The sequence below is a fragment of the Sinocyclocheilus anshuiensis genome, unplaced genomic scaffold, assembly GCF_001515605.1.
Source record: "Sinocyclocheilus anshuiensis isolate Anshui unplaced genomic scaffold, SAMN03320099.WGS_v1.1 scaffold534, whole genome shotgun sequence".
Taxonomy (NCBI): Eukaryota; Metazoa; Chordata; class Actinopteri; order Cypriniformes; family Cyprinidae; genus Sinocyclocheilus; species Sinocyclocheilus anshuiensis.
Genome location: NW_015547712.1, coordinates 1,669,534 through 1,690,054, shown reverse-complemented (window position 1 = coordinate 1,690,054; position 20,521 = coordinate 1,669,534). Strand labels below are relative to the sequence as shown.

The 20,521-nt window shown below is 36.5% G+C and overlaps 3 protein-coding genes across 4 annotated transcripts in view; 2 read left to right on the top strand and 1 right to left on the bottom strand.

The window, feature by feature from the left end:
• Positions 1-3,482: 3,482 nt before the first annotated feature.
• Positions 3,483-4,771, top strand: LOC107704037 (homeobox protein Nkx-2.2a-like). Its single transcript, XM_016506870.1, has 2 exons — positions 3,483-3,672; positions 4,245-4,771. Exons 1-2 carry the CDS (start codon positions 3,483-3,485, stop codon positions 4,769-4,771), a joined length of 717 nt encoding a protein of 238 aa, XP_016362356.1.
• A 10,456-nt stretch (positions 4,772-15,227) lies between these two features.
• On the top strand, positions 15,228-17,204 carry nkx2.4b (NK2 homeobox 4b). The gene is made up of 2 exons (XM_016506869.1): positions 15,228-15,570; positions 16,600-17,204. Exons 1-2 carry the CDS (start codon positions 15,228-15,230, stop codon positions 17,184-17,186), a joined length of 930 nt encoding a protein of 309 aa, XP_016362355.1. The 3' UTR covers positions 17,187-17,204.
• Positions 17,205-18,521: 1,317 nt separating this feature from the next.
• The window catches only part of LOC107704080 (5'-3' exoribonuclease 2-like), a 34,695-nt gene continuing 32,695 nt past the window's right edge, over positions 18,522-20,521 (bottom strand). For both annotated transcript variants that reach the window (XM_016506924.1, XM_016506923.1), the window contains 2 exons: positions 18,824-18,962; positions 18,522-18,741 (listed from right to left, as the gene is read on the bottom strand). In XM_016506924.1, coding sequence (XP_016362410.1) covers positions 18,697-18,741; positions 18,824-18,962 — 184 coding nt within the window. In that variant the 3' untranslated portion in view covers positions 18,522-18,696. The remainder of the gene's footprint in view (positions 18,742-18,823; positions 18,963-20,521) is intronic.

The window sequence follows — 20,521 nt, the reverse complement described above, 5'->3', positions numbered from 1 at the left end:
GGTAGTATACCGTTTTTGGAAGTGAAAAAGACCGTATAATTTACAGTGAATAACCGTAAATTGACATTCCCAGAATTCCCTGCGTTACATTTCAAATTTGATGTTTTTTTGTTGAAATAACTATGTTTCTTCTTAGTTTTTTCTTATCAGTTTTGTATATTAGGGTTGTATGTTACACCTAATGTTGTTAAATGAATGTTTATTGCATTATTTCAGTTTCATGTGTGTTACCATGATGGTGTTTGGTGTTTGTGTGAATGACACTGTGCACCTTCTATATAAAAGCTGCTTGTGATGGGCTTCTCATCACCACCTGCTTTTGGTGGTTATCAGTGTATTACAAAGGTACAAAACAGATTTCAGTACTTCAATAGGTCGGTATAGTAACATTATATCAGTTAATGAAATTACGGTATTTAACTGTAAATTTAAGTTAAAACCGTAAAACCTAAAATGTTGCTACTGTATTTTTTACGGTAAAATTCTGACAACCACAGCTGCCGGTTTATTACCGTAAATTTTATGGAATTTTTTTACAGTATGTGCACATTAAGCTTTCAAATCTTCAATATGTATTGTTCTACAACAAGGACGTAGTTTTGACCGCAGGAAATCATAGCCTGTCTAAAGTATGCAGAAAACTCTCAAATATTTCGCTATGAATGTCTAATTCGGTTTTTATAAGACAGTCAAAGCTCCAAACATGAATGAAGGCATCGTTCATTGAGGCCAGTTGAATGCCATGACAACAAGGAGCGCACTCACTTTTATTTGACCAGTTTGGGTGTATTGTGCGAGGGCGTCAATCAACCATTATTTCTGCGCCCCAAATAAATGCAAAACCTGATCTAGCACAAAAACTTCCAGAGGGAGCCTTTCATTGGTCTTTTGTCCAGAGCTTAGCTGTTGGTTTGTAGAGGTGTTTGCACAGTCCGACCACCCATGACGCACGCAGGGCCCACTGAACATTCACATCACATATACTGTCAGAAAAAGAACCAGAGACACACAAATCATTTCAGATGATATAACCGAATAAATAAAGAGATCACTAGACGTTCAGAGTTGCCTAAAGCACAGAATACGGTTCTCTGACCAAAGTCATAACCATAAACTCTTGCAGACTTAGATGCACTCATAGCCTACTCAATATTCTTATGCATAGAAATGTTATGCATGCACATAGGTAGTCTTTGAAAACTGTTTGTATGCACCTAAAAATAGTTCTAATGAAAGAAAAATATGAAACAAAAAAAGAATTAAAAAATAATGTAAAAACTAATTTAATAAAACAAAAATATGAAAATAAATGGCAGATAAACCACTTATAAAATAGTGGGTGAATTCAGGTAAATTGAGACATTTTTGCCATTGAGATGACTCGCAAAAATGTTAAAAGCTGCTTGTGATGGGCTTCTCATCACCACCTGCTTTTGGTGGTTATCAGTGTATTACAAAGGTACAAAACAGATTTCAGTACTTCAATAGGTCGGTATAGTAACATTATATCAGTTAATGAAATTACGGTATTTAACTGTAAATTTAAGTTAAAACCGTAAAACCTAAAATGTTGCTACTGTATTTTTTACGGTAAAATTCTGACAACCACAGCTGCCGGTTTATTACCGTAAATTTTATGGAATTTTTTTACAGTATGTGCACATTAAGCTTTCAAATCTTCAATATGTATTGTTCTACAACAAGGACGTAGTTTTGACCGCAGGAAATCATAGCCTGTCTAAAGTATGCAGAAAACTCTCAAATATTTCGCTATGAATGTCTAATTCGGTTTTTATAAGACAGTCAAAGCTCCAAACATGAATGAAGGCATCGTTCATTGAGGCCAGTTGAATGCCATGACAACAAGGAGCGCACTCACTTTTATTTGACCAGTTTGGGTGTATTGTGCGAGGGCGTCAATCAACCATTATTTCTGCGCCCCAAATAAATGCAAAACCTGATCTAGCACAAAAACTTCCAGAGGGAGCCTTTCATTGGTCTTTTGTCCAGAGCTTAGCTGTTGGTTTGTAGATGTGTTTGCACAGTCCGACCACCCATGACGCACGCAGGGCCCACTGAACATTCACATCACATATACTGTCAGAAAAAGAACCAGAGACACACAAATCATTTCAGATGATATAACCGAATAAATAAAGAGATCACTAGACGTTCAGAGTTGCCTAAAGCACAGAATACGGTTCTCTGACCAAAGTCATAACCATAAACTCTTGCAGACTTAGATGCACTCATAGCCTACTCAATATTCTTATGCATAGAAATGTTATGCATGCACATAGGTAGTCTTTGAAAACTGTTTGTATGCACCTAAAAATAGTTCTAATGAAAGAAAAATATGAAACAAAAAAAGAATTAAAAAATAATGTAAAAACTAATTTAATAAAACAAAAATATGAAAATAAATGGCAGATAAACCACTTATAAAATAGTGGGTGAATTCAGGTAAATTGACACACTTTGGGCCATTGAGATGACTCGCAAAAATGTCCCAAATAACCGGAATTTACCCTAAATTACTCCCTGCGTAACTTCCAAACTAAAATAAGATAATAGGCTAATAATAGTTTAACCATACTCTGCAACGGATTCGGAATTAATTTGCAAAACGTTGTACTTGTAATGCACTTCGTTTAAAAATAATAAAATAAAATAAATAAATGCATTGGGTTGTGATCATTCTAAAACAAGTATGCGGTGAAGTATGTCGATTTAGCCGTCAATTTCAAACATCTGAATGCATCATTAACGAAAAGCTTTTAAGCGCCACACGAAGTATCAATGACCTACAGCATATAGCGTGAATTCTGAAGGAGGTCAGTAACAGGATTCTGCTCTTGTCGTCAAATATGGGTCGGTTTGCTTGATAAATTTGGCACTTGACTTAAGCTCTAAGCAAAATATTGACCCAGAACCCAAAGCTTTCCATAATTTGTCCACTTGCCATTTTAAACAACCCCATTTCGACGCTGACAGCTCATCACCCCCAACATACAACGTTTCCGACCAATCACGCGCTGTAAACGTAAAATGCGTGCGTTTTTAAAGATAATTATAACGGAGGGTTTCCATTTGCGCCACGGACGCTTCTGATATGTAAATGAGTTTGGGGGGGGTTTCTCTTTTCCCCCTTTTTCGTGTTTTAGTCGTGTCACCTCATCCCACTCATGCATTTCTGATGTTCCGCTGATAGAAGCTCAACTCACTATTTCACACCCGCAGAAAGTGCTCGAGCACTTGACTCATCCGCCCTCGCTCGTTTTGGACGCTTTTCTGCAGGTCCAGCACTCATCTACGACCTTAAATGGACCAGACTAATGGATTGGTTCGGTCAAGCACTGTAGCATCCGAGGAGCATCTGTGATCCGTGTGTGTGTGCGCTGTCCAATCCGGCGGATCTTCATTTATAACTTACCAGAACGCTTTTGGAGAGATTTCACTCTCACGGTATATTGGTTTGGAAAATGTCCCTAAAGGATTCCAAGTCAGGATTCTCTGTCCGCGATATTTTAGACCTCCCGGGCACGAACGATGAAGGATCGGTGACTGAAGACACTGAGGATGAGGCGGATGAAGGGTTTTCTGGAAATCAGCAGCGCGCATCCTCTAGAGATGCGCTTTGGCTCGGATCTCCATGTGGCCACAAATATCCATGTAAGTTTACGCGTTTTAATGATTTAAATAAACACTTAAAGCTGGTGTTTTGTTATTTTAATATATCTTTTATTTCATTTTTATTTTTTTACATATTCGAACCAAAGAAAACAATAAAAAATGCAAAAAAAAAAAAAAATTCTAAGAAATGCATTCAACATGATCATTGGTTTTGCGCATTTACGCAATTACCCTCTTACAAATAAAGGTTATACTAGCGTTGGTTCCATAAAGAAATGTAAACAACTAGAACATAAATGTTCTTTATAGTGGGAAAATATTCTTTGAATATTGAAATATTCCTCACACTAAGAAAAACGGTTCTTTTAAGAATTGTTAAGGGGAAATATTGGTTCTTCTACTGCATCGCTACTAAAACTCTATTTTGGAACCTTATTTTTAAGAGTGTATGATGATCTATATATATAGGTAATTTATTTCTGATGAATAATATAGGTTATTACTTTACATTAATAATGTGTGTGTGTGTGTGTGTAAATATATATATATATATATATATATATATATATTATATTTTTTTTTTTGTAATAATATTTATGTATTTTCAGCAGTGCCATCCGCATCTCCAGAGGATTTAACTCCAGAACTGTCCACGGATGAGTCTGTTGATCGGGACAGAGAGAGTTCAGAGGACTCGGGGAAAAAGCGCAAAAGGAGAATCCTGTTTTCAAAGACACAAACGTTTGAACTGGAGAGACGCTTCAGGCAACAGAGATACTTATCCGCGCCTGAGAGAGAACATCTAGCTAAGGTCTTACAATTGACTCCAACGCAAGTGAAGATTTGGTTCCAGAACCATCGGTACAAAGTGAAAAGAGCCCGAGCTGAGAAAGGAATGGACCCGTATCTGCTCTCTCCGCGCCGGGTTTCTTTTCCCGTTCTGGTGAGGGACGGAAGAGTGTGCCATGTTCTCAGTCCTCAGGACATCACTGCTACTGTTCCAGCAGCGGCACCATATAGTGCCTTTAATATGAAGCAATTCCCTCAAATTCAACACAGTCACAACATCTGCTCCAGCGTCATGACACATCTGACATCTGTCAGTCACCTGGGCCACATGCAGCCTTGGTCCTGGTGAAGAGCTTATGGAGAGTTTTCACTAATTCGCTTCACTAACTAGGCTATATTTCTACAATGTGGACATATATTTTTTTTAATGTGTTTTATATGTTTTTTTCCAATGTTGGTTAATTTTATTTTCGATAAAACTGTAATACTTACACCCTGGGACATCACCATCTCGTAAAAGTGTTGTATGTAGATATATTTATGCTTTACAGTGTATTGATGAGTAAATTTAATTCATATTCAACGGTCAAATGTGTCACTTTTCGTTAAATTTAGCAAGATTACAAGTAGGTTACTGAAAACTTGACAACGATAGTTTCAGAGCATTTTCATATGTTGTTTTTTGTTTTATTTGTATACTGAAATTATTAATTATTCTGACTAACCTGTAATAAACATCTTTTTTTTCTGAAAATCGCGCAAGCAAAATTATTTATTTATTTATTTTTGTATTAGAAGACTTTGTGTGTGTGTGTGTGTGTGTGTTTGTTTATGCTACATTGTGGGGACCAAATGTCCCCACAAGGATATTAAAACCTGAAATTTTTGACATTGTGGGGACCGGCCTGCGGTCCCGCGAGGGAAAAAAAACAATTAAAAATAGTAAATGGTGTTTATCTGAAAGTATAACAATGCAAACAGGTTTTCTGTAAGGGGTGATGTAGGGTTAGGGTTGGGTTAGAGAATAAAAATATCGTTTGTTCAGTATAAAAGTAATAGAAGTCTATGGAAAGTCCCCACAATTCACAGAAACAAACGTGTGTGTGCTAGCGTCTGTAAATAACCACGCGCGCATCCTCGCCATTATTCTGTGATTAAATCTGCTCTTTTTATGCAACAGTTGGTTTGCGAGAAAAATCATTTAAAATCTTTTAAAATACTTTCTTATTTTATAACTGTAGAAAAAAAAAAATACTAGAACAATGCGCCGTAGTTAATTATTCAAATTTAACACTATCTCCCCGTCGCCATATTGTCAGTATCAAAAATATTTTTTTCATTAAAGATAGGCCTCCTTGCCTCCACAATCGATTTTCAGAGCCGTTTTTTTTCTAACCACATAAAAGTTAACTGGAGTTGTTTCGCATGTTTTCTGGACGTTCTGTGTTTTCAGAACGGGATTTAAGCTGTTTCACAAACAATCCCCCTATACAGATATAGGTGTATTAAACAAATCATGGGATAGAGTAGAAAATACTAGGAATATATATATTTTTTTAATATATCAAATGCTAAAGATGAAAAACGTGTAATTTACTATGGGTCAGTTTTGTTTAAATTTGGGGTATTTTTGTTAAACACTTTCGGTGGCACTGGGTGAATTTTTGCTGAGATCAGGTTGTGCCACGCACAGGCAAAAAAAAAAAAAAGCAAAGAAAAGAAATACTATAGCCTATAATCTACGAATCGCCGAGTTGATAAATTACGAGACGCACGCGCTCTGCATTCTCTTCAATGACCACTTGGTGGCAGCATTGTATTTTATAATGACTTAAACGAGAAACAGTGCTTTGCAGTTATTCAGTTGTCATTTAAACCAGATCTAATTCGTTTTTTTTTTTCTTTTTTTTATTTAACAGAAAAATAAACTGCAAATAGGCTATGCCTACTTCTCACATTAACTTATTGTAGGCTAATCGCAAAATGCGTTCGATCATGCAAAACTTTCAAAAGATGATTTTACAGCCAAAAGCTACAACCCAGCAGCATATATTAAAAGATAAATTCACTAATAAGTCCACGTGTTTATTTAAGCTGTAGAACTGATAGTGGACTGCACTGTCTTGCTGTTGGTAATAAAGGCACATTCACATTCGGCTTATTCACGATCAAAGTTTCTCTTCTGGACTAAATTACGAAATGAACCTGTCCAGTTTAAGTAAAGATAATCAATTTGATGACATTTAATGCACCTTTAACTGTACAGCCTAAAGGAAGTAATACAAAGTTTAATTCAAAGATGCCCTTTGCAAAGTTTATATGGTAAAATGATATTAGACAATTATTTTATTATATTAGACTGTGTATATTTAACTTCATCTTAAATTAAAAAAACAAACAAAAAAAAAAACTTTGTCTTTCTCTTTCTTTATTCCTGCCCTTTCTAGCTTGTACTGATTTGAACAATGCCTAAAACTTGGTATTACAAGCACTTCCTGTGTCTGTTTGCCTCTTTAAGAAGAATCGCTTTATGTATTCCCCAATTGTGAGTCACTTTGGATAAAAGCGTCTGCAAAATGACTAAATGTAAATGCAAATTTTGTAATTTAAACCTTCAAGTAGCCTAGGCCTACTCAGATTTTAAAGTTCATGATATCATGATATCTCAAAACTGACCTCAGTTGATCTTTTCATGAAAACCATGTTTTTAATCTTGATCATTTTCACATTGCCTTCACAAACAACTGTCCATTGGATTCCTCATTTACTTTGTTTTTATTTTAAAGCGCTCAATGTTTTACAATTATGGGGAGTATATGACGTGACGTCAAGGTGACGCCTGAACTTCGCAAAACAAATTGCATTTTTTAGGCGAATTACTTTTTTAAATTTCCGTTCCAAAATAGATGCACTTGGTATATAATAAAAAACAAAACAAAAAAAAAATCTCAAAATTATAAAACTGCTTTGAAAGTAAATGGAACTGAAATGGAAGGCTGAACATTCTAAACGTTCCATTTTCTTTGGCCTGGAGGTGGCGACATTCCAAAACAGTAGACCATCAGTTTTGTGTTCATAACATAGACTGTAAGTGGTCCAAAAGGAGAAGGAACACGTGTAAATGTACGCTTTGAAACGTTAAATCACTTTTAATCACTTTAATACATCCCAAAATCCGTTCACGTGTGTAGAAGACTCTCTTGCATCTTAAAATTGGTCCTATTAGTTGCTGTTTAATCACATGGTTCAGCAGGCTACCTATTGAATCCATGGAACCTTTTTTTCGCACAGAAGATTTTTGTTTATTAAAATATTCTTCACACTAAGAAAAAAAATGTTCACTAAACGGTTGTTTGGGGAATCAAAAATGAAGAAAATAAAACTTTAATCTCAGATTTGACGTGAGATGTTTTTGGCTGGTGCCTCTTTCTGAGTCATGTGTTTTGAAGTGATGGCAGTGTGGGAGAGATGTTGTGTTTCTGCTGATCCAGAACTTCTTTTTGTGTGGTTGTGTTTGCTGAACCTGAACGTCTCCACGTAAAGTCAGATGTCATTTGGTTGTGTGTGGATGTACCTGAGTGCTCTGAGCTTTCTCGAGGGCTCTTCTGTAGACAAACAACTTCACAAAACATCTGCTTACTTCAGCAAATATCAAGGAAGAAGCAAATGTCAGAATCGTCCCGATGTCCTTCATTGCAGTGGTGTTGATAGATGCATAAATAGGCATAAAACAACCATTTCCAGCAAAAATATATAACCTATGACACACAAATGCTTTGTAATCTATTTCTCTTTTATATATATATATATATATATATATATATATATATAAAGCAAATTATAATCTCTACATTAAACCAAACAAAACACAACCTGAACAGCAAACTTAAATAATAATAATAATAAGAAGAAGCATATAATAATAAAGCAATAATAATAAACAATAATACGAGCAATAATAATAAGAATGTACATTTGTAATTTATACTGGGATAATTCTGAGGTAGCAACCGCCCCGTGCACAGACCTCCGGAGGGGCAGGGGAGAAATCTCGAGCCCATCTTTATCTCAATACAGTCATAGTTATTTTTCTTTGGATAAGAATGGCAAATGTACGCGCCTATTACAGTTTTTCTCAGTCGCTTTGGCGCATTTCTCAGATCAGAAATGAAATTCTCAAAACTACTTGTTCAAACTCCACATCATCTAGTCACTTGCGCACATCAAAAAAGCAGTTTCTCATTCTTTTAAACAAGTTGCGATTGCTTTGGTACATTCATGCAATTGATTATGTACATTTGTCTGTGGTTCCTACATTATCAGTTGCTAATGTCATGTTGCTCCAAATTTATTATATAGTTCTCTGTGCAATAGTCTTGCCCCTCAAAACATCTAGTCATTAGTTCATAAGTCAATAAAAGCAGAATGGTTGATTTAGTTGTCATAAACTGTCGAGCATATTTTCTACACATTTCTATTAGACTTTTTGTAAATTTGCCATAAATTGTGCAGGTGAATCTTGACTTTCTCTAATGAAAAGAATGTACACTGTAAAAAAAAATCCGTAAAATTTACGCTAAAAAAACGGCAGCTGTGGTTGCCGGAATTTTACTGTAAAAAATACGGTAGCAACGTTTTAGGTTTTACGGTTTTAACTTAAATTTAATTAAATTTCATTAACTGATATGTTAATATACCAACCTGTTGAAGTATTTAAAACTGTTTTGTACCTTTGTAATACACTGATAACCACCAAATACAGGAGGTGATGAGAAAGTCACATGATGAACCAAAGCCCATCACAAGCAACTTTTAAATAATAACATATATAGAAGGTGCACAGTGTCATTCACACAAACACTAAACACCATCATGGTAACACACATGAAACGGAAATAATGCAATAAACATTAATTTAACAACATTAGGTGTAACACACAACCCTAATATACAAAACTGATAAGAAAAACCTAAGAAGAAACAGTTATTTCAACAAAAAAACATCAACCCAAAAAAGATCCAGTTAAATAGAACGATTCGTTCGCGAACCGGAATGGCGCCACCCGCGCCGCGGTCCCGGGGTGGACGGTACCACAAAAGCCCAAATGACGCAACACTTCAGCTTTGTACACCGAAACTGGAACAATCTTTTCATCCTCCATTACTGGCAGCAAATTATATTAACACTAACGATAGTGGCGTTGTAACGGGGCTGATGAGAGGCGTGCGGATCCATGTGCAAGCTTTTATTCACAAGAGAAGTGGTCAAACACAGGCAGGGTCGAACAACAGCAAACAGGTATGGCACAGGCAAGACAAAGAATATTCCTTGGGCTAGCGTGGGTCTACGATCGGCGAACATGACAGTTCGGATTCTGGACAGTACCAAAGCAATCGCTACTTGTTCAAAGGAATGAGAAACTGCTATTTTGATGTGCACAATTGACTAGATGATGTGGAGGTTGAACAAGTAGTTTTGAGAATTTAATTTCTGATCTGAGAAATGCACTGAGAAAAACTGTAATACTAACAGAGTGCACTGTTATATTGACAACATGACTTAGCATTTTGACTATCTTGGTTGTTAACAATGACACGAGGACTTTTCATTCTGATGGCACTGATATGTTCATTGACATAAATACTTTTGAGAGATGAACTAAAGATTCTGAGTAAGTTACAGGCTTTTGCAAGTAATCCAGTGTGTGGGGCTATTTGTACGAATTGTTTTGAGAAATGCACATGCTTCTTTGCAAATATTAAGAATGATTCGAGAAATGCACCAAAGCGACTGAGAAAAACTGTAATAATAATAATAATAATAATAATAATAAAAACTCTATCCAGGGGCTGGTTTGATGGGGTGATATGGGGATGCCAGGTGGTCTGAACCAAGTCTTTAAAGTGTGCAAAGTGGGTCGCCTCTTCAAATGCTGCAGGAGCTCAGCTGCCTGGCCTCCTGCTCATCTCATTTAAACCCGAGAGAGAGCCTGAGAGATTTGCTGCTTTAGGTAAGGGGGAAGAGGAAGGACAAAGAGAGGGAGAGAAGGTGGGTAGGTATGTGAGAAAGAACCGATGGAAAGCTCAGCTGAAGAGGGGGAGGAGATCAGAGGTCAGATGTGAATTCAACAGAGAACATGGCCTAAAAACCCATACGTTTTGTTTCGGATATATTTGGACTGGGAAAAACTGTTTACTAAGATTAATTTGTAAGCAGTGTTGGGGGTAACGCATTACAAGTAATGCGAGTTACGTAATCAGATTACTTTTTTCAAGTAACTAGTAATATGCATTACATTTTAATTTACAAGAGAATATCAGAGTTACTTTTTCAAATAAGTAACGCGAGTTACTTTTTTTTCCAATTTATTGATTGTTGAGAGAAATCAGAAGATGTTACTGTAGTTCTAAAATAAATATGAATATGCATTAATTCATCTCACTCACAAAAAAAAAAAACACAGATTCAGTATGCCTCAAAATGCAACTCAGAATATGATGCAAACCTGCAATAATTAAATGTTAAACAACACAAATATCCTTTATGTATTTAATCCCATTCTATTAACCAATGTCTTTGCTTCTGATCTTCGATGATCCAGTTCAACCATACTAATAAGCACAAATTACTCTAGACAAACATTTGTGTCTTTTTTTATTGCTGAAGTGTGTTGAAATTTCTTCTTCTGCATTCTACTGTACGGACGTAAATTTACTTTCCCTTCAGCCTGAGGCGTATTCATTTCACTTTTGGTGTGAAAAGGCTTTTATATTTGCCAAAAATATAACTTTTTTCTTTTAAAAACAAACCAGCAAGCCCTGTCCAGATTTAAAAAGTAACGCAAAAGTAACGTAACGCATTACTTTTCATAAAAAGTAACTAAGTAACGTGATTAGTTACTTTTTTTATGGAGTAACGCTATATTGTAATGCATTACTTTTAAAAGTAACTTTCCCCAACACTGTTTGTAAGAGATGTATGTAATGTATATCTTATATATTATTCATTATATTAAGATATTGCTTATATTGTGGAATTTCTTCTTCACATATTTGATATTTAAAGACGTTGGTTGGATAATATAGTGTAAGATTTGCATCAAAGCTTTTACTCCAAGTTGCTACTGTGCTTGTTTTATAATGTAAATTAAAAGGCATATTTTTTTGGCAGATAAAAAAATTAATATTATATACGCCTAAATTGCACAACAGCCTTATAGCGCAATTTACTTTGACATAATACAATTATTTTACTTGTAAAACACATTACGTGGGAGAAATAAAATCAAAGGGTTAAAAATGTAATTATCACATATCACACTTGCCACATATAAATTCATAACCACAGTCACAGATACTTTACCCAAGCAATAATATATTTAAATCAGTGCAATTTTCTTTTTTATAAAATCCTGGAAAATGTCATGTAGTGTCATACGGTTTAGTGTTTCGATGTGCTTCTTGCACAGCAAGGTTTCATGAAATCTTCCTTTCTAATTTACGTGACAAAGCTTCAATTAAAAGGGGCAGCAATCATAATTTTTCGTGATTGAAAGCTATATAATTAATCAAAAACAACACATTATGTATTATTTGATTTAAGCATGATTTAGCCATAAACATTCGATTTTCTCTACCCTGAAAAAACTCTAAATAGCCTATATATCTTTAAAATATATGGACAGAAGTCGTGTTTATTTGACATGGGTGTTAGTGGTTTACATGACACGTTACAGTGGATATTGTGCATTTTTAATCAAAATAATCGGCCTAATTTTTAAAGATGATATTGCCGATATCGAGATACATCGCTCGGGAGATGATTATTTGTTGACTATATTAAACAAACTTTATTTATAAAGCTTTATATAAATTGTACATATTAAAGCCTATATTATAACATTCTATATATGAGTCTATGGCATTTAAGATGTATAATAAACGCAATAAACATGCACTGTGGCACACACACAAGCAAAGAATACATTTGGAGTTCTGCAGCGAAACATCATCCATAAGGAGCTGTATAAATTACAGCAGCTAATCTGCTCATGAAATCCTACGTTTAGCTAACTTTCTAAAGTTGTACGGTCTTTAAACTTCCTTATGCTTTACTTTTTGTAAAAACACGCAGAAAGTAACCTACATGTAATGTGAACCCAAACAACATCTGTAGTTTTGTTAGCGACAAAGAAAATGAAATGAAACCCTTCTAAAAAAAAATAATAATAAATAAAAGAATACATTCTAAAAATCGAAAACTTTCAAATCGCCTCTTTCCCAAACTGCAAGGCAGTGATAAGGTAAAAGTCCTCTATTGGCATATTTTGTTTGCACATCACAAATATAAGTTTCAAAAGATTGTGTCCCATTTTCATTTCGTTAGATTTTTATTTGAAAGCATTTATGCCATGCACTCCATCTTTATCAGCCTTTGAATTTTTTAAATAAACAAACACGTTAACGTAAATGATGACGAATAGTCGTTTAGAAATAATGTACCATATTTAGTCTTTTTTAGAATGTATTAAGATAGTATAAAATCGATTCTAAGCACAGAGCTGCAGGCCTACAACTCAGTTCGAGTCTTTATAGGTCAAACAACTCTGTTCGCGGAGCTCATAAAGAAACATGTAGAGGCATTAAAACAGTTCCAAAGGCTAATGATTTTATTAACATTCATTCAGACCTTACCTCATTTGAAACCACTGCAGGGAATTCTCCTTAACTTACACATTTTAATAAACGCGATTCTATTCAAATGCAATGGCAAACTGGGTTTCCACACTGCCAGAGGCTTTCTGTCGAACTATTAGCATCATTTCAGTCCTTCAATAACATTAATTGCGGGAGGCAGCAGAAGAAAGGCTGTTTAAGTGCTCTGTCACTTGCGTTGGACCTTTCACCTCATCACAGGCTGGAATGCGTCCTCAAGAGCGCCACGGTGCCACATGTACACCTGGAGATTCACCGTGCACAAGCCTCTGGAGGATAAAAATAAAGGCGATTAAACAAAGAAAAGTCGTTGTTTTCTGCTTTCCGATCTGGACCTCTCAGCTACAAATATTTAACAACTGATTTATGATTTAATTACGCGCAGAAAATAAACCTTCAATAGGCTGAAGGAGTTTTTAAGATAACAAAAGTCACGGTTTACATCTTTTAAAATATTAAAGCTAATATAACAAACAAAAATGACAGAGTAGGCAATAAATTCATGTGAGGTTGTTTGTTCTCGTCGTATTTTACGCAAACAATTAAAACCGTACTTTATTGTTTTGGAAGGTCTGTTAAATTGCACAAATCCAGTTTATTTCTGAGGTTAAACGCACCTAAAATGAAGTCCTTTCAGGTCTGAGTGTGTTTAAAAATGTAGATAACCCGTGTCATTTATTTACATCATTGCATGAGCTGCGCGCCACGCGCCTCTGACCTTTCCAAATGTTTCATGACACTATATGGAAATCATGCAATTGTTTCAGGACTTGTATTCTTGGTGGTGTTTTAAACATGCTTTATTTTCCATTACCACAGTTGTGGTTGAATAAATAAAATATTACCTTTTCTGAATCGCATTTCTTTAATTGCGCGCGTATAATATGTAGATTACACGGCCAAATAAACATTGGAAATATTCGTTCGTTTACAAACAAAAAAAAAATTGTTTGTTGTTTTGTTTCGAATAAACACAATTCTGCCCCGCTGCTGGGAAGCATGCAGTAAAACATGCTTTGCTTAGTGTTTCTTATTTCACTAGGCCTATACAACTAGAAACAAGCACATATTGATTGATTACCTGCTGTATTTGTGAGCTTTCATTTCGAACCTCTGCCTTTGACTCCTGAGAAATCCAAGGCAATGAATGTAGGAATTATACGAATATTCAATATTTAGAATTTTTCCTTCGCTTTTTTAGTTGCAGGTTGCTCTCTGCAGACTGTGGAGCTGGAGACACACGGCTGTGTTTTGTGGTTGTTGGCCATGCCCTCTGACTTCATTTTCTAGGGTTAAAGGGTCCTCAATTTGCATACTGAACAATCCACAATTCTAGCAATAAACTTTAAATTGGCTGTTGCATCATGAATGATCTTGTCATAAAAAACAAATACGCGTGAATACTTTACTAAACCACATTTGTGTTTTGAGAATAGTTTTATAACGTTTAAAATGATTTCATAATTGTGTATAAATTGCTTTATTTAGTTTAGAGTTTTTTTCTAGGTTGAATAAGAACGCACTGAATTCTAGTTCTGGTTTGGTGCCGTCATTTCAAACCAAATAAATATGTCATCCTTGTGATTTTTAGCATGAACTATCATCCCAAGCGAAATTGTTCAACCTGAGCGTCCGATTCTGACGCATTGCATGTCAAACCGAGCTCTCAAGTTCGTATAAAAAGAAACCTCCGATGTTTTGCCACTTACCATAATGCGAAAGCTTAGATAGATTGATGTAAAAGAAAAAAAAGCTGACGCCACTTGGAAGCTCAAAATGATACAAATCTGCGAGCGGAGCCGTTCTGATGACATTCTTTGCGCATCTTTTGCTCCATGAGTATTTTCTTCAATTACTAGGATGTCAGTGGCTCGTTTGGCTCGTCGCTCCGCCCCCCGTGTTTGTCGTAAACCCGCAGTCTGACGGGAATAAGGCAGAAATAAGAGCGTCCAGGACTCGTCTCTTTCTCCAGGACGCGCACTCGGACCTCGGAGGACGCGGTTACGCACGGCGGACACTTGGCGTCTGGCGGCAGCGCGCGCATCCACGGGCTTGTGGCAGCTTCAGCAAACTCGCTCGCGGGCTGAACCATGTCCTTGAGCCCCAAACACTCAACGCCTTTCTCAGTGAGCGATATTTTGAGCCCGATCGAGGAGACCTTCAAGAAGTTTGCAGCCATGGAGAGCAGCGCGTGCCTGGCGTCTCCTCTGTACAGACAGACTCAGGTGTCTCAGGCGAACCTGCAGCAGCACAGCATGAGCCATAACACCTACCACATGCCGCACTCGCAGTTCTCGCACAGCGCCATGGGAGGATACTGCAACGGGACTATCGGCACCATGGGAGACCTGCCGTCCTACCAGGAGAGCATGAGGAACGGCGCGACGGCCACGGCTTGGTACGGCTCGAACCCGGAGCCCAGGTACCCAACAAGTGAGTCCGATCAACAGAATCATCCTGCATGCCTCAACGGATCAATATCCGTAACAAGGTCATGTTATTAAGGCTTTTGCCATTTAGAACCGCAAAGATTTCTGTAATTTTCTCGTTTTTAAAGAAATCAATTAGCCATTTGTTTACACACTGTCAAGCTGTCATATTATAGAGACGTATGGAATTTGTTCTGAATATATTTATTTCTTTAGAATAAATAACATAATGCAAGTCCACAGCCTACATATCAGAAGCCTGCGCATTTAATATAATTATGAAATATTAGTATAAATTAATAGGCCGATCTATCTATCTATCTATCTATCTATCTATAGAGACCGTAAAAAATATTAGTAAATAAAACGGATTATTTCAGTAGCTATACGTTTTACAAGAACGTACTTAATGCGTTTATTTCGGCCTCAAACTTTCATGTTTAATTCAATGTTACTTGCCGTTTTCTTTCACTATTTGAGAAATGTATTGCAATTTCTAAGTGAAAATTGTTTCAAAGTAAATCCTGCACCATTTTTTAGTGTTGAAAGAATTTCATTTAATTATTTTCTCTTTTCGGCTTTGGATTTTAAATCATTTTTGTTTAATTCTCATCTTCATTCGATTTAATTTATAATAGGCCTAGCCTATGTGGACGTTTTGTACTCTTGAACACGTTTTCTGTAAAAAAAAAACTGTCAACAATATATAATCGGGTATGGGCTATAAATGTAATATTATTTATTATTTATTTTATTTTATATTAAATGAAATTTTGTTTCATACCAAATACAACGAAAATACATTTCAGAAACACTCTTTACTCAGAAAGTGCTAGTATATTTCACAAATAAACGGCAAGTAACACATTGAATTAAACGTTACATTTAAAAAAAAAAAAAAGTTGTATTATTTTCTTGTAAAAAGCTTTATTTACAATTTTTTTTTTGTTTTAGTGTTAGGCTTCCAAACACTGCATAAGGTTTTGAAACTACGCATCTTTGATGTTAAATTTAATTTGCCTGTTCTCTCAAGTCTCCAGGTTTATGGGTCCCTCGGCGGGCATGAACATGGGAACATTACCGGGCATGGATGCAAGTAAATCTATGGTGACTTTACACGCGGCGCCGCGGAGGAAACGCCGCGTGCTCTTCTCTCAGGCGCAGGTGTATGAGCTGGAGCGCCGCTTTAAGCAGCAGAAGTATCTGTCGGCGCCGGAGAGGGAACATTTGGCCAGCATGATTCACCTGACCCCGACCCAGGTCAAGATCTGGTTCCAGAATCACCGGTACAAAATGAAACGCCAGGCGAAGGATAAAGCGTCGCAGCCGCAGCAGCAGGACAGCGGAAGCCTGTGCGCGCAGCAGTCGCCGCGGCGCGTTGCAGTGCCGGTGTTGGTTAAAGACGGTAAACCGTGTCAGAACGGCTCCAGCACGCCGACGTCGGTCCATCAGCAGGTGCAGAGCGTGCTGGGCAGCGAGACTTTAGCTTCGGCCGAGGATCTGGAGGAACTGTCGCCCAGTCCTCCTCTGATGAACAGCCTCTCTCAGACTGACGCCGCGCTCATCGAGTACACCAGCGGCATGGTGAGCTCCAACCTGCTGTACGGAAGAACGTGGTGATATTTCCGCCGGCGAGCATCAACACAGACGATTGAATTTCTTCATTTTTTTAAACAGCATTCGTCTGATGCAACGGTCTGCGTACCCTCACGTGAATTGTATGGATTGTAACTTTAAATCGTTATTGAATGAAAACCTTTGGTGCGGATGAGGAGGAGTGTGTGTGATGAAGACTAGTCTAGCGTGATGCCATTAATCCGACATCAGTTTTGTTGCTTTGTAAAATACGAGCTGTAGATGAAGAAATGTTTTGTGTACATATCTAACACTGGACAAATAATGCTTTCTTGAAGTCTTTTGTAAGTTTAAAAGGAAACAAAATAAATATGAGTGCTGCAAAACTGAAAGAAACCACTTGAATTCAGTGTTAAATCTTTTTTGTTCCTCCATTTTTGTTTTACAGAGCAGCGATTATTATGCATTATAGGTCAAAAATACTAGCTTAATAGAAATAATAATAAAAATAGCATTATTTCTAGTAACTACAACTCGGACCAAGAAAATCTAAATGGTTAGACTAAATATACGGCAAAAAATTTTTTTTCTTAGTTGTAAATGAAACAATTTCAGTCTTTCTACTTCAGAATGTAACGTTTAATTGTTTTACTTAATGTTTTTTTTGCAATTAATTGTGAAACTTTCTAGCATTTCTGACTACATTTAACTGTGCAAAAACGCTTGTTAGAGCTTATCCGAGGCGATTTAGATTTTAAAAACTACAATACCAATATCTTTTCGTACTTTTATTTGCTATAAATTTTGAAAGCAGTTATATTTTTTCTCATTTTTATCTCAATTCCCACTGAAAAGCCACAATTGATGTTAAAGCAAGATTATTTTTTTTTTACGGTTCATGAAATGCATTTCTTTATGAAACATTTAATAAGAAACAGTTTGTTTCCCAAATTATTACATATACTTCAATCATTTGTGTTACTGACCTTTATTTTTGCATTGCTCAATCTTATTTTACATGATTTTAACGAAAAACTTGCCTAATAGATCAAAAATAAAACAAAAGCTTGTTAAAAATAGCAGATTTACTCATGTTGGTAATTTTCGTACATTTTAGTCCACTCTGTATTATTACCGTTTAATCCATTCATTAATTCAAGACTCATTTTAAACAGACTCTCAAAATGTCGATCTGCATATATAATTGGCAAGAAATAAGCTATGAATATTCATTTAAAGATTAAAATAGACAATACAAAAACGGACTCTGCTCACCACAGCTATGAATTAGGAGTTTATAAATCGATCTGCATAAAAAATTGGGTACCTAACCCATTCCTAACAAAACACACAAACAAAGAAAAAAGCAAAACTCAGCAGTCTTGTCTCTTATGTGTATTTCATAAGTTTTACAGGCATATTCTTAAAAATCAGTACATAAGAACATTTTGTCACTAAAACAAGAAAAAAAATCTTTACAAATGAACAGCCCAAAAAAGACAATGTTTGCTTGTTATAGAAAATAAGAAGCCTTCTTTCACATAAGGCTGAGCGTTCAGTTCCAGTTGTTGCGTCGTGATGGTGGAGGCAACCCATAACCCTGAAAGACAAGCAGAGCTTCCTATGAGCATGAGATTTTACACCTGTGTGTTTTCACTGAAATGATGAGGAAGCGGTCAGACCTGCTGTTGTCCTCCTCTGCGGCTGTCCTGCTGGTTTTGAGGGGGTCTCCATCCTCCTCGTCCTCTCTGCTGGTTCTGCTGGTACGCGGTGCTCTGGGACTGCATGGCCTGCTCCCAACCGTGAGATCCATGCTGGAACCTGTGGCGATCAGAGTACTCGCTTCAGCAAACACAATGGTCACTTTAAACACTCACAGAAGAGAGAGAGTGAGAGGAAAAAAAAAATCAACCTGAGCAAGTAGCAAAAAAATAAATTCCTGATAAAAAGCACAATTCCTATCGATTGAAATATTTCTAGAGCACATCTAGAAAAAACATTCTTTAAATAAATTTCCACATTGTTTGCCAGACATTCCGAGACTTACCGATTCATTTCCAGTCATTTGAGAAATAACCAAACTAAATCTAACAGCATATAAATCTATCCAATATTTTATATCTTTTTTTTTTCTATTTTTAAAAAAGTAGTTATATTTAGCAAGGATGCAATAAATTTATCAAAACTGACAGTAAAGACATTGTTACTAAAAATTTTCAATTTCAAATATTTTGTTTTAACATTATATTCAAAGAATCCCGAAAAAAAAAAAATGTATCATGGTTTCCACAAAAATATTCAGCCGCACAACGGTTTTCAACACTCATAACAATCAGAAATGTTTCTTGAGCAGCAAATCAGCATATTAGAATGATTTCTGAAGGATCATGTGACACTGAAGACTGAAGTAATGATGCTAAAAATTTATCTTTGATCTCAGCAATAAATTACATCTTCAAATAAAAGTTTTTTTTATTTTATTTTATATTTCACCGTTTTTTGATCAAATAAATGCACCCTTGTTACGCAGAAGAGCCTTCTTTCAAAAATCTCACCGACCCTAAACTTTTTAAACCCTAAATATATTTTCACAATTTATTAACCTCCATGACTTATTTGAGGCTTGAATGATCACATTTTTACCATTCCCTGATATTTTCTGGTTTTCCAAGACCACGGAAACCCTAATCTTTCATTTGAAACCACAAAAATCTCCAATCCAGCAGTACAAATAATGAGATTTCAGCTCAAGTGGCTTTGAAATGCAAAGGCCAGCACGTTCTTTGATTCCCATTTCACTCATCGCCATCAAAACTAGTCTAAAGTCTCCCGAATGCTCCAAATAACACGGCTGTAACCTGTGCTCGACCGTAAACCAGCTCACCTACCCAAACGTCTATCGTTCTCTAAAGAAGAGAGCTGGACATCAGCATCCCTCATTACTGACGCAGCTCACAATCTTCCTGAGGAATCCATAATCCCTCCTCCAGGTTCCTTGTGCGTTTCATTCGGCTCCGTCCCAAACGGTTAAAGAAACTCTGCTCTAATAACTACTGACCTAAGGTGACACAGGGCCACAATGGGCTGCCGGGGCCTAAAAAGTTGAACCAAAAGAAGCTTATTAGTCCCTGAAGTGGTCTGGAGCCAGAATCAATGGCGGCTCTGTGCGGCCCCTGCGCACAAGAGACGGTGAAGCGCAACCGCATTAGTGCTGCCTCATTAAGCCCTGCAAACCTCTTTAAGAGAACATTTGTTTAGCACGCAGAGAAACTAATTCAGTCCGGCCCCCCCAGGAAGAACATCAATAACTCGTATCGTGCACAGGAAGACCGCTAACACCGGGAGAGAAAAGGTAACTGGAGTCTGTTCAGTCACTTCAG

What these genes read in the sequence shown, in the direction of transcription:
- nkx2.4b (XM_016506869.1), top strand. Translation starts at nt 15,228, where the DNA reads ATGTCCTTGAGCCCCAAACACTCAACGCCTTTCTCAGTGAGCGATATT. An exon ending in GGAGCCCAGGTACCCAACAA is followed by an intron (nt 15,571 to 16,599) that starts GTGAGTCCGATC and finishes TGTTCTCTCAAG; the next exon opens with TCTCCAGGTTTATGGGTCCC.
- LOC107704037 (XM_016506870.1), top strand. Translation starts at nt 3,483, where the DNA reads ATGTCCCTAAAGGATTCCAAGTCAGGATTCTCTGTCCGCGATATTTTA. An exon ending in ATGTGGCCACAAATATCCAT is followed by an intron (nt 3,673 to 4,244) that starts GTAAGTTTACGC and finishes TATTTTCAGCAG; the next exon opens with TGCCATCCGCATCTCCAGAG.